This window comes from Capricornis sumatraensis, chromosome 4 (assembly GCF_032405125.1).
Source record: "Capricornis sumatraensis isolate serow.1 chromosome 4, serow.2, whole genome shotgun sequence".
NCBI classification, from domain to species: Eukaryota; Metazoa; Chordata; class Mammalia; order Artiodactyla; family Bovidae; genus Capricornis; species Capricornis sumatraensis.
In genome coordinates, this window is record NC_091072.1 from 13,311,090 (window position 1) to 13,325,016 (window position 13,927).

Consider the following 13,927-nt stretch of genomic DNA (forward strand, 5'->3'; position numbering starts at 1 on the left):
GAAAAATTGCACATATGCAAAGTGCATAGGATGTATGCATTCAATAAAAAGAATAACAAATCAATATTTATGTTTGACTGAGCTCAGCTGGGTAAGTCTTCTGCTCCATGTGGTTTCATTGGAGCCAAGTATGTGACTGTGTTTAGCTGAGAACCCTAGTGGGAAGAATTTCTGAAAAAAAGTGTCACTTACATGTCCATTAGAGCTGAAATCTGTGGCTCAGATGATAGAGAATCTGCCTGTAATGCAGATGACCTGGGTTTGATCCTTGGGTCAGGAAGATCCTCTGGAGAAGGGAATGGCAACCCACTCCAGGATTCTTGCCCAGAGAATTCCCATGGGGTCACAAAGAGTTGGACACAACTGAGCAACTAATAAATACACACACACACACAAACACCCACACACACACACAACACACACACGCGTCCATTCCCTCAGCTGGACTTCTGGAGGAGCTGGCAGCTGGATGGCCCTCATTCCCCTCAGAGCAGCGGAACTTCTTACGTAGTGCTCCAGAGCATCAAAATACTGAGTGCAGAAGCACCCAGGCTTCTTATGGGTTGGCTCTTTAACTGGCTTGGTCATTTACATATATTTCACAGGTTAAAATGAGTCAGAAGTCCAGCTCAGATCAAGAGAAAGGAGAAGAGAAGACTCCATTCTTGATGGGAGGAAGAGAATGTGTATAAACAGCTGGGAGGTATTTCTGGTAGTTATTAAAAAAAAAAAAAAAAAACACCTACCACTGTTTTCCCTCTGCTACATCCTCTTTATCAAGTTGAGTCAGAGGCCAGCCTGGATTCACTGAGAGAGGCAGTATGAATGTACAGTCAGGAAAGGCAATGTGAACTTTGGCATCAAAGGAAAGTCGACCAGAATCACAGTCTGTGATAATCACTTTCAAGCAAACAAATGGAGTGATGAGATAGGAGGATTCCAACAGGCTAACTTAGACAGTTTGGCCAGAGAAGGACTCTGAGTGCTGGGGGATGAAAATAAATCATTCACATCTAGTAGGAGAGCTTCTGAGCAAAAAGAACAGATCAATAAAGTAGCCTTTACAGAAGTTCAAGAGAGACAAGATAGGAACTTCGAATGGGGCTGTGATTGAGGAGCCTGGTGGGTCGAAGGGTTGGACGTGACTGATTAACTAGCACTTTCACCTTCAGGGCAGACGAAATGATAGAAACAGAATTAGGGCAGGTACACAGGGTCTGAGGAAGAAAGGAATGTCCAAGACTATGCTTAGTTTTCTGTTTTAAGAATGTCCAAGACTACGTTTAGTTTTCTGTTTTAAGGACTGGTATTGATGAGATGCCACTTGCTGAGATAATAAATGCTATTTGCTTTCTTTCTTGTTTTATTTTTAATTTGCCTTGTGAGGTGGAAAAACTGGACTTGAGATCATGAATTTACTTTTGAAAATGCTGAGTTTGAGGGGTCTTTGAAACACTGGGATGGAAATATCCAGTAAGCCACTAGTTGTGTGACTATGAAGCCACAAAGAATGTCCAGTGGGGATATCAATTTTGGAGTCTTCATAAAGTGAAGTGAAAGTCGCTCAGTCATGTCTGACTCTGCCAGAATACTGGAGTGGGTAGCCATTCCCTTCTCCAGGGGATCTTCCCAACTCAGGGATCGAACCCAGCTCTCCCACATTGTAGGCAGATTCTTTACCAGCTGAGCCACAAGAAAAGCCCAAGAATACTGGAGTGGGTAGCCTGTCCCTTCTCCAGCAGATCTTCCCGACCCAGGAACTGAACCAGGGTCTCCCGCATTGCAGGCAGATTCTTTACCAACTGAGCTATGAAGGGGAGTCTTCAGAATGTAGATGTAATTGACAGAAGTCTGGACAAGCCACTCCCAATGGTTGTGCCATTTAAGACATTTCAATCATTATCTTGACAAGTACCTACAATAACCTACATTATTCTATGAAAATACAGCAGTGGGTAAAAGATGTAACTTTCCATACATTTAATGATTTCCTCTCTGTCTCAACTGGATTACAATTATTAGCCTTTTATCACTGGTTTTAACACTTGGGTCTTTTGTTTGTTCACTATGTTTTAAAAAAGGGTCCTAGCAATGCAAAATTACTGAAAAGAGAGGCATGACAATGATTCTGAAGCAGAACTCTTGGCTGTCTATCTGCAGCACCATAAAGGAATTCAGAAGGCTTAACGGTCATCTCGTAACCGAGAGCCCAAGGTAATGGTTGATTGAAGATGTCATACTATAAAGAGTACAGTGTTCAACTACGAAAGGCATGAAGAAGGCTGAGGTGACCCCACATGCAATCGTGGATAGGACCAAAATGTCATCTCATAGCTGCCTGACTTTAGTGAGTGATGTCTGGATAATGGATTGACAATTTAGAAAAATAAAGAAGTTAGCTCTCTACACATTCACGTGTGTGTGTGCTCAGCTGTGTCTGAATCTTTGCAACCCCTTGGACTGTAGCAGACCAGATTCTTCTGCCTCCCAGATTTACCAGGCAAGAATACTGGAGCAGGTTGCCATTTCCTTCTCCATGGGGTCTTTCCAACCCAGGGATTGAATCATGTCACTTGTATTTCCTGTATTGGCAGCTAGATTTTTTTTTTTTTTAATCACTGAGCCCTTCCTACACATTACACAAAGCCAATTCCAGAGAGCTTAAATACAAAATATTTCAATATAAAAACCTAAAAATGTTAAGAAATAGTAACTTAATTTTAGAACAGACAGATCTAAGAACATCAGAAAGGCAAGAAGTCAAAAGGGAAAGAGTTGCTAGATTGGAGTCTGTGTAACTTGAATGCTTCTTTATTAAGATAGAAGCACACACAAAAATTAGAAGACAAAAGGGGAGGGAAATGTTCAACACAGGACACAAAGAAGCTAATATAAAAGTATACTAAGTGCTTAAAAGTCAGTAAAGTAACAGACAACCCTCCTTACATAAAAGAAACGAAGACAATTCCAAAAAAATCAGCAAATCGTCAAAACAACAAAAATCGCTCAACCTCATTAGGAACCAAAATTGCAAATACACAACAATTAGAAACCATTTTGCCTACTTAAGACTCTTTTTGTGTTAAAGAGGCACTTCCCAGTGTTTCACACAGTATTTGACTTGGACTCTGGTCATAAAGAGATAAACCACATAGAACAAACACATCTCATCAGACAAAGCCTTCTGCATCTAGCTGAACTCTGCATCTGCAATTCTGAGAACTGACAGAATAAAAATCACGAATTGCACCTGACTAGTGCACAAAACTATGGTTATACATAATAATACATGTTATTGTTGTTGTTATTTAGTCACTAAGTTACTTCTGACTCTGTGTGACCCCACGGACTGCACCACTCCAGGCTCCTCTGTCCTCCACTCTCTCCCGGAGTTTGCTCAAATTCATGTCCATTGAGTTGGTGATGCTATCTAACCACCTCATCCTCTGGTGCTCCCTTCTCCTTTTGCCTTCAGCTTTTTGCAGCATCAGTCTTTTTCAATCACTTAAATAATATTAGAACCTGTACAGAAAAAAATCCGGCAAGATATAGTCCAGAATAATATTTTCATAGGTTAATTCTGGTCATGAACTGCTTTGTCTTTACTTTTTGCTGATTAATTACTTCCTACTTTTAAAGATCAATGGTGGAAGGGCAATTTTCTTCCATTAAAAATATTTGTACATATTTTAAGAATCCCCTGCTCATGGACCATACAGATATACTTACTCTCCCAGGAAAACAATCTCAGTGTTGATCTCCCCTGCTTTGTGGCGGAGAAAGTTCCTCAGGAAAGCCATCACACTGTCCACAGTGATGTTTCCACACACCACGATGAACCTAGAGAGTGACAGCAAGGTGTGGTGGGTCATCCCAGGAACAGTAGCATCTTCCAGTCTAGATTTAGAGATGGACTCTTAGCTTAGACAGCATGCAAAAAGCAGAGACATTACTTTGCCAACAAAGGTCTGTCTAGTCAAAGTCATGGTTTTTCCAGTGGTCATGTATGGATGTGAGAGTTGGACTACAAAGCTGAGCACCAAAGAAACGATGCTTTTGAACTGTGGTGTTGGGGGAGACTCTTGAGAGTCACTTGGACTGCAAGGAGATCCAACCAGTCCATCCTAAAGGAATCAGTCCTGAATATTCATTGGAAGGAATGATGTTGAAGCTGAAACTCCAATACTTTGGCCACCTGATGTGAAGAACTGACTCATTGGAAAAGACCCTGATGCTGGGAAAGATTGAAGGCAGGAGGAGAAGGGGATGACAGAGGATGAGATGGCTGGATGGCATCACTGACTCAATGGACATGAATTTGAGTAAACTCCAGGAGTTGGTGATAGACAGGTCCGTGGGGTTGCAGAGAGTCTGACATGACTGAGCGATTGAACTGAACTGAACTTTGCTTAAATTTAGTTTTAAATAAAGCTGGTATATGTTCCACCAAGATTTTAAATTTAAAAACACCAAGGACTATATCTCTAATATACAAAAGCAGCCTCAGATTCTGTAGGGAATGATTCTACACTTTGAATTGCACCTAACTTTTTAGGCATATGAGGACAACTATTGCAACCGCTAGATTTTTCTTGCTTATTTACAACCTATGATGGACTTGCACGTGTGTTCATTACACTTGATTTTCCACTCAACTCCTGATTGCCTAGTGTAGTCTTTTTTCACTGACGAACAACTGATCATTGGCAAGACTCACTGATTTCCCCACAGTCACATACTATGGTTGAGCAGCACCAGAATCCAGGTTATTTTGGTTTATCTTCTGTATCTAAAATTACCCTGCCACTGCTGCTGCTAAGTCGCTTCAGTCGTGTCTGACTCTGTGCGACCCCATAGACGGCAGCCCACCAGGCTCCCCCGTCCCTGGGATTCTCCAGGCAAGAGCACTGGAGTGGGTTGTCATTTCCTTCTCCAATGCATGAAAGTGAAAAGTGAAAGGGAAGTTGCTTAGTCATATCCGACTCTTTGCAACTCCATGAACTGCAGCCCACCAGGCTCCTCCATCCATGGGATTTTCCCAGCAAGAGAGCTGGAGTGGGGTGCCATCGCCTTCTCCGCTAAAATTACCCAGTGCTCACAAAAAAAGTGAGTTCAGTGGAGAGACATCTCAGAGAGGCTCACAAATCTATTCATGTAACCTTTACAGTGAAAAAGAGCTGTCAGTTTCCTTAGGCTTAGTATACATACGGAAGCTATTCCCCTCCACCCCTATTAGTTACGTAAGAAAGCTGAAAGTCTAATTTTAGCCTCAAACTTAAATTTTTCAGACCTCACTGACTGACTTGGCATGTTTTATCCCTTTCTTTAGATGGGCCAGGTCAGATTTTGGCTTATTTAGTTCATTTCATTGTTTTCAATATTTGTTTTTCATTCATCTTGGCTTTTTATTTTCTCTCCCTACTCCTGAGTCAATCTTGGTTTTTATCCAACTGTGTGAAGACACCATTCCATAGGAGCTCATCTCCACTGTGCCTCTTTCCTCAACAGCAGGTAAGAATTGTTCCAAATTTAAGATTTCCAATTCATTATCTTGCTCTTGTTCAGTCACTAAGTCATGTTCGACTCTCCATGACCTCATGGACTGCAGCATGTCAGGCTTCCCTGTCCTTCACTTTCTCCGAGAGTTTGCTCAAACTCATGTCCATACAGTCAGTGATGCTATCTAACCATCTCATCCTCTGCCACCCCCTTCTCTTCCTGCCTTCAATCTTTCCCAGCATCAGGGTCTTTTCCAATGAGTCAGCACTTCACGTCAGGTAGCCAAAGTATTGGAGTTTCAGCTTCAGCATCAGTCCTTTCAATAAATATTCAAGGTTGATTTCCTTTAGGATTGACTGGTTTGACCTTCTTCTTAGGTGTGAAAAACCATGATGGCAATGGAGGAAACATACATGCACAGAGAAATCATGTAAAAGTAACTCTGACTCCACTTTGCTCCTGGTAGCAAATGGCTGTGGCGTGGACAGAACAGGTAATCTATGAAGGAGTGGAGAAAAGAAATTCCTCCTCACTTAAGCAAACCTCTTTCTGTCATGAGCCCCACAAGCTTTAGGGGAGTTTGGGCTGAGACAACTGAATTGAATTAATTGTTTTCAATTCAAATCATGACTTTAACTTGACCCACTATGTAAAATCAGTCACGAGTCAACCACATGATTAGAATGAATAAAACCATTAGTAATGGTTTTGTTACTAACAGAACAGTCATGATAAGGAATGTGCAAATACTGGCACAATCAACATTTGACACTGAATGACAACATATCTGTAATAAGTTTAAATGATTTAATTTTCTTACGTGTCTCTAGATATATGAATCAAGTGGCAAATATCATCTTCTCATGGTATCTACTCTAGCACAGCCCTCTTTTAGTGAGTGAGGATCCTGCCCATATATCCACCTAGGCCAGGCAATAGTGTTCAAAAAGAGACAGTGATCAGCAGAGTATGTCAAACTGCAGAAATTATGTCCTAAAGCTACTTACTTCTTCCCTTTGACCACTTCATAGGAACTGGTATATTTCCTCTTGTTGGCTAGAAGTTCCACCATTTCGGGGACGTAGTTGGCGAACAGTACCTAGAAATGATCAGCAAATAAAACCTTAGGTCTCACTATGTCCAAGGATACTCCAAAATTCCAAGATGACAAAGGAGAAAGAAGGTCCATAAAATACTCTTTCTTATAACAAAGACATGACTATGAACCATGCTTTTAAAAACACAGTTTAAAATTTAAAGAAATTTTTTCCTTTACTTCAGGCTTTGGATTTGGTGAAAATTCAACAGAATGCATTTCAACCTTCAAAAAGATGAAAGCAAAGACAAGCAGTAAGACAACCTCCCCATCCGTTTGGTCCTGCCATCACTTCTAACGGCCCTTCTGACTCTTCCATTTGATCCTGTTTGGGGCTTTGAGGGGGAAAAAAAAAAGCACATGGGACAGAGTGGAACCCCACTAAGGGGAAATGATAGAAACGAGGGGATGTAACAATTACGTGGACAGCGGGATGTCAGAAAAGTAGACTGGACTGGATGGGGGTGGAGTTTGGGGGAGAAAGGGTACATGTATATGTATGGCTGAATCCCTCTGTGGCCCACCTAAAACTGTCACAACACCATTAATCGGTTATACTCAAAGGTAAAAAAAGAAAGGTAGAATGGAGAACTCTGGGACGGTCTTTAAAGAATTGAAATTAAAGTCACTGAAAAAGGAGGCTTCCTTTGTCCTGGACACACTCCTGAACCAAGCACAGATGTTCCCTTATTTGTAGTAAAATGTTGGTGTGGAGAGAGCTTACTCATCTGAGCTGGAAAGAACACTACACCCAGCAAGTCCCCTTCCTCCTTGGAAGAAAGACTTTAATCTGACGGGCAAAAGATGAAGGAAGATGCGGTTGCTCAGATCAGTGTAGAGGCTAATTAGGGAGGTCTGCTCTCCTTTGTCTACTACCTTCAACCCTGGCAATCAAGCAATTACGTCCTGGGCTCCAGAGGATGCAGTCTGAAAAACATGGGATTCATTTATCTCTTCATTTTCACTTGACACCTGCTCTGAACAATGCAACACTTGCTCTTAAACCTACATCACTTTATTTCTCCCCATTAGCCAAATGTTTTGGGTATATGTAATGTAGTGATATTCAAAAGATATAGGAAATATTTTTCACCAAACTCCCGAAGGTGAAGACTATGATGAAAATCCGTCCTAGGGATGTCTTGGGTACCACATCTCCAAAACCCACAGTCGACATTGTTGCCATGATCAAATAAATGGACTCAAAGAATGAAATGTTCTGTGAATTTCTCCCTTTGAGCCAAGGATCACCGGAGTTTTCCACCTGTCCAAAGAAAGAAGACTCAGGCAAGGTCTGTAAATTGACTCCAAGGCAAAGTTTATAAAGAAAAAGCAAAACACTGGATTTGTTTCACTTAATTCAATCCAAATGAAATAGTACATGATTCCCAGGTTGCTGTGAAGGGTGTGCAGATCGTGGGTAGTGATTGTGAAGTCGTGTGTCCCATCCAAATTTTTGCAGATTGTGGGTGATGATTGTGAAGTCATGTTTCCCTTCCTTGTGATTATTGCTCAGATCTGAGGGGCTTGAACCCTGTAACTTGAACCGTGTAACTGGAACCCACGAAGGGATGCTCTCTGGAGAAAATGGCTGGCAACCTCTCTTTTCCTTTCCGGTGGGTACTTCATCCAACCATGGAGCCATGGGACTCGGAGGCTGTCAGGCTGAGCACTTATTATTCATTCTCATTTTACAACAGGTCAGGCTCATCATGCAGAAATGCACAGTTACACAGGCACTTCATTTCAGGGAGCTTATGCACATGGATGCTGATGTATAAGGAAGAGCAAATAAGCTTTCCAGATTATTTTTCCTCTCTCTCTGGAAAAATATTTTCAGTGATTAAAAAGTAACTCTGAAATAAGCTGCAAGGATACACTGTATAAAATGGGGGATGTAGCCAATGCTTTACAGAAACCATAAATGGAGCATAATCTTTAAAAATTGTGAATCACTATACTGAAGGCTTAGCAGGCGGCACTAGCAGTAAAGAACCCACCTGCCAAGGCAGGAGATATAAGAGACATGGGTTCGATTCCTGGGAAGATCTTCAGGAGAAGGAAATGGCAACCCACTCTAGTATTCTTGCCTGGAGAATCCTATGGACAGAGGAGCCTGGGGTTGGATATGACTGTAAATGGTAAATAATCTTTAAAAATTGTGAATCACTATATTGTACACCTGTAAATTATATAATATTGTATGGAAACTATACTTCAATTAAAAAAAGAAACTCTGATAAATGTTTCCTCTGATTTTCCCGATTAGTCTCCACCTTTTTTTTTTTTTTTTTGGCCACACACACGCAGGATCTTAGTTCCGCATGTCTTCACATTTTAAGGAAACTAAGTTTATCAGATTTTTTTTTTTACATTAAACAAAAAGAGTAAGTGAGGCAATGGCATTTGCACTGCCTTTTCAGTCATGTCCAACTCTTTGAGACCCCAGGCTCTTCTGTCCATGGGACTCTCCTCGCAAGGATACTGGAGTGGATCGCCATTTCCTTCTCCAGGAGACCTTCCCAGGGATCAAACCCTCATCTCTTAGGCCTCCTATATTGGCAGGTGGGTTCTTTACCACTAGCATCATCTGGGAAGCTTTGTGGTACGTACAGGCTGTAGCTAATCAACTAGGACCATGGTGGCCTTCAGAGAGCAGGTTGCCAAAAACTTGTGTTTTTGCAAAGAACCCAGAAATCTGGGTTTTTAATGTGACTTCCTTTTAAAAAGGTTAGCAACATGCATATTATCATATGTGAAACAGATCGCCAGTCAAGGTTTGATGCATGAGACAGGGTGCTCGGGGCTGGTGCACTGGGATGACCCTGAGGGATGGGATGGGGAGGGAGGTGGGAATGGGGTTCAGGATGGGGAACACATGTTCACCCATGGCTGATTCATGTCAGTGTATGGCAAAAACCACTACAGTAGTGTAAAGTAATTAACCTCCAATTAAATCAATACATTAAAAAAATGAAAAGGTTAGCAACCAATACAAAAATAGCAAACACAAAATGCAAACATGTTAGGGCCAATAAACAGGCCTGCAGGCCCCATTCAGCCTGGTAATTGCTACTGAAAGAAAAAACAAACAAAAACAAACACCTATTACCATTTCTCCTTTAGCATCCTCTTGCCCTCTGTTCTGTGAGGGCCAACAGGTCTCTACAGGGAGACTGGTGACTGCTTCTCCCAGGGTGGACCCATGCTCTTGGGCTGACCTTCTAGATGCAGGAATCTACCTTTGCTACTGAGACATTTCTCAGGGAAACCGTGTCCTGCCTGCAAGAGGAGGAAGGGTGTGGCAGCCTTCATATTCCCTTTCTTCTTTAATTGATGTACAGTTGATTTATAATATTGAGTTCATTTTAGGTGTACATCGCAGTGGTTCAGTGATCTTCTTCTGATAAATTTTTATTATAGGTTATTACAAGATATTGAATATAACTCCCTTGCTATAAAGTAAATATATAGATATATATAAATATATAAATCTGCTCAGTTGTGCCCAACTCGTTGTGACCCCATGGACGGTAGCCCACCAGGCTCCTCTGTCCGTGGGATTTCTCAGACAAGCATACTGGAGTGTGTTGCCATTTGTTCTCCAGGGGACCTTCCCGAACCAGGGATCGAACCCACCTCTCCTCATCCCCTGCACTGGCAGGTGGGTTCTTTGCCACTAGCGCCTTCTGGGGAGCCCCACAAAGTAAATATTTCCTGCTTACCTATTCTGTGCACTGTAGTTTGTTTCTTGAAACACCAAACACATTTGGTGTTTGACAGTTTCCTTGATGAACTGAACATGGCTAAGTTTCTTTTCGTTGACGTATTTTTTCCTTTTTCTTGTTATTTTGAAATGGATTTTTGAGAGAAGAGCTCAAGTGGAAAAGACTTCTGCTCTGTTTTCTGTTTTGCTTTGCTTTTCTCAAAGGCCTTTGCAAGCTTTTAGCAGCCCACTTTACCTTCAGCATTTTCTAATGACCTCTCCTCAACTTTCCTGGAGCAGTTAAGTCCAGGAGTTTCTTTCCTATTGCTGAAATCCATTTATTATGTTGCTGATTACGTGAGATGAGAGCTAATCTTTCTTGTGGACAAAGGAGGCAGCTGTGTACTCAGATTGACTCCAGGAGAACCAAGAAAGTCCCCAAACTCCCCTTTGCAACTCAGCAACTGCTCCCCCCACAACCCTCCAGCTTTTCTAAATACGAAATTCTCTCTGACCCTGTATTTCTTTATCTATTTATTTTTTATAATGATATTTATATCATTTATTACTACTTATTGGAGGAGTAAATGGCAACCTACTCCAGTATTCTTGCCTGGAGAATCCCATGGACAGAAGAGCCTGGCTGGTTCCATAGGGGAAAGTTAAGCCCACGGGGTCACAAAGAGTCGGAAATGACTGAGGGACTAAACACACATTACTATTTATATTATTATATGTAAGTATACAATATGTGATTTATAATTTATAATACTCATTATAATTTATAATATTATTTATTATGTCTTTATTTCTTCATTTCTCTGATCCTTTATTCTTTTTCAAGTTGCTGGAAACCCTATGATACAGTGATACATTTTACCTATTGCTTATACCTTAGATGAATAAGCTTATTAAATCCTTCTCTAAGAGCAGGTTTTGAGAGCTTGGAGAAGATGCATCGATACTGTGAGTGTAGGAGATACATGCTTGTGAGAAATACGGGGTGGAGAAAACCCACCCAAAGGAGGTAAAAAGACAGACCTCACACTGATCACAATGATGGAGACAGGAGCTCGGGAGGTTTGCCTCCATTCTTCACAGAAAAGACACGCATGCTCACCAGCCACATCAGGGGGTTGGATGAGAGGCTCACCAGGTGAATGAATCCTGCAGCCGTGAACCAGGTGCTCAGAACGATGGATAATAGCTTGCAAAACTTCACTGAATTGCTAGGGGAAGAAAGACAGTGTTGCTGGGCTCTGACAGGCTCCAGAACAATACGAATACCTCATCCTCTGAACTGCTGCTCCTCAGAGCTTGGTTCTGGACCAGGAGCAATGATACACCTTCCCTGGGAGCATCCTGGAAATGCAGAGCCCCAGGCCCTGCCTTGATCTCTGCTCTGCAATATTCCTGGATCCCCTCTCCTTACACATATACACCTTACAGCTGGAGAAGCACAGCCCCGTGACACACTCTTATTCACAACCCTTGATTGATTCTGGGGGATGATCCCTAGCCTGATATTATATTGACCAAAGGCAGAGGCCCAAGGAGCCAGAGAGCGGACCTGCAAAATGAAATTTTGAGTGGATCACAGAAATGAAGAAATGGATTAATGAAGAAATGGATTAAATGAAGAAATGGAAGTTGATTACAGAAATGAAGTTCCATATCGCTAAACTCACGAGAGGATCCTTGGAGGAAGAAGATCAAACAAGCTCCTGTCTCCTAAGGAAAGCCTCTGAGTTTAGCTGAAATCTCTGGGGATCTCAGCAAGGCTGCCTGTCCCACAGAAACAGCCCTTTCTCCATAAAGCATCAACTCTTAGCAGGGAGACCCAGCTGGCCAGAACTAGTTGATGATGCTTCTAGTGAGAATGCAGGGTCATGGAGATGGTGTGTACGTAATGTTAGACCAAAATGCTTACAGCTTTAACAGGACTGGCACTTGAAGGTTCTGGGTTGGCCAAAAGGTTTGTTTGAAATTTTCTATAAGATGGTACAGAAAGACCCAAATGAACTTTTTGGCCAACCCAATACTTGGATTCTTTTTTTTTTTTAACTGTAATTTTAATTTTGTGGAGACATTTAAATGGTTCTATTTCTCTAAGAATGAGTTCATTGCTGTTAATGGGCAGCTCTCAGGCTTGGAGAAACTATCTTACATTCCTAGAAAGCTGTGGTGTGTTTCATGACAATGAATGTGTAGAATTAAAGTGGCTGATTTCTTTGGTGATCCACTGCTTATTTATTTAGTAAAATATTGTTTAGTCTTCATGTGTTTGTGGTTTTTATAGTTTTTTTTTTTCCCCCTGTAATTGACTTCTAATCTCATAGCATTGTGGTCAGAAAAAATGCCGGATATGATTTCAATTTTCTTAAATTTACTGAGGCTTGATTTGTAACCCAAGATGTGATCTACCCTGGAGAATGTTCTGTGTGCACTTGAGAAGAAAGTGTATTCTGCTGCTTTGAGATGGAATGCCCTATAAATATTAAGTCTATCTGGTCTAATGCATCAATCAAGGCTTGTGTTTTCTTATTAACTTTCCATCTAGATGATCTGTCCATTGGCATAAATGGGGTGTTAAAGTTCCCCACTATTATTGTGTTACTGCTGATTTCCCCTTTTATGGCTGTTAGCATTTGCCTTAAGTATTGATGTGCTCCTATGTTGAGTACATACCTGTGTACAACTCATATCTTCTTGGACTGAACCTTTGATCATTATCTAGTCTGTGTCTCTTTGATCATTATGTAATCTTTGTCTCTTATAACAGTCATTATTTTAAAGTCTTTTGTGTCTGAATTGCTTTGACTTAAGAAAAAAACTTGGGGGGAGGGGGAAGAGTTAAAGCCTAAATAAATGGACACATTGCAGGTCCAAGAAACAAAGAAGAAGCAAACTCTTTAAGATGATTTGCAAACTTGCAGCCAGTGTGTGAGGTTAATGCAATGGGAGAAAAGTAAGCGAATGCTACCTTGGGGAGTGAGGGATTTCATGATGTTGGCGCTGAAGTTTCTGATGGGAAATGAGCCGAGTTGAAGGTGCAGTTACCATTTGAATTTCCTAATCCAAACGAGTAAGGCATACTTGGGGCAGGGCTGGCATTTACCTGGTGCTGATGGCTTGCAGAATTTGCAAGATTTGAGGGAGTTCCAGCAGCCGCAATGCTCGTAAGAACCTTAAACCTAAAAGCAATCAAAAAAGAAAGCTGCAGTCTGAACTACCCTACACCTAAGACTCTTCATGTTCTCTCTCTCCCTGAAATGCTCAAATATATCACAATGTCATCAGTTTAAGACCATGAGGACTAGTTCAAATCCTGATTCACTTAATGGCTATTGTCATCTAAAGCAACACCCTTAGCTCCTCTGGCTCCTCATCTGTAAAATGGGAATTATAATGATACCCACCTCAAAGTGCTGCTGAGAATTATCATTACTGCAAAGCATGTAATAAGCACAACTCACATTTTACTCTGTTTAACTCTTTTTTAGAATGGAGAGCAAATGGTCTGTAAACCACTTAAACTCCTGACGGCAGAATCTCTGTGATATGCTCCCCAGGGCTAGCATGCTGTTTGCATTTATGTGGTCTGATAATAGCATCAGTAAGGAATA

General features: G+C 41.4%; 1 protein-coding gene across 1 annotated transcript in view; it reads right to left on the bottom strand.

Annotated features, from left to right (window-relative positions):
- KCNU1 (potassium calcium-activated channel subfamily U member 1) overlaps positions 1-13,927 on the bottom strand; it is a 144,450-nt gene that overhangs the window by 107,975 nt on the left and 22,548 nt on the right. Inside the window, exons 6-10 of the mRNA XM_068971753.1 lie at positions 13,420-13,495; positions 11,455-11,530; positions 7,689-7,859; positions 6,507-6,598; positions 3,730-3,840 (exon numbers count right to left, since the gene is read on the bottom strand). Of these exons, the coding sequence (XP_068827854.1) occupies positions 3,730-3,840; positions 6,507-6,598; positions 7,689-7,859; positions 11,455-11,530; positions 13,420-13,495 (526 nt within the window). The remainder of the gene's footprint in view (positions 1-3,729; positions 3,841-6,506; positions 6,599-7,688; positions 7,860-11,454; positions 11,531-13,419; positions 13,496-13,927) is intronic.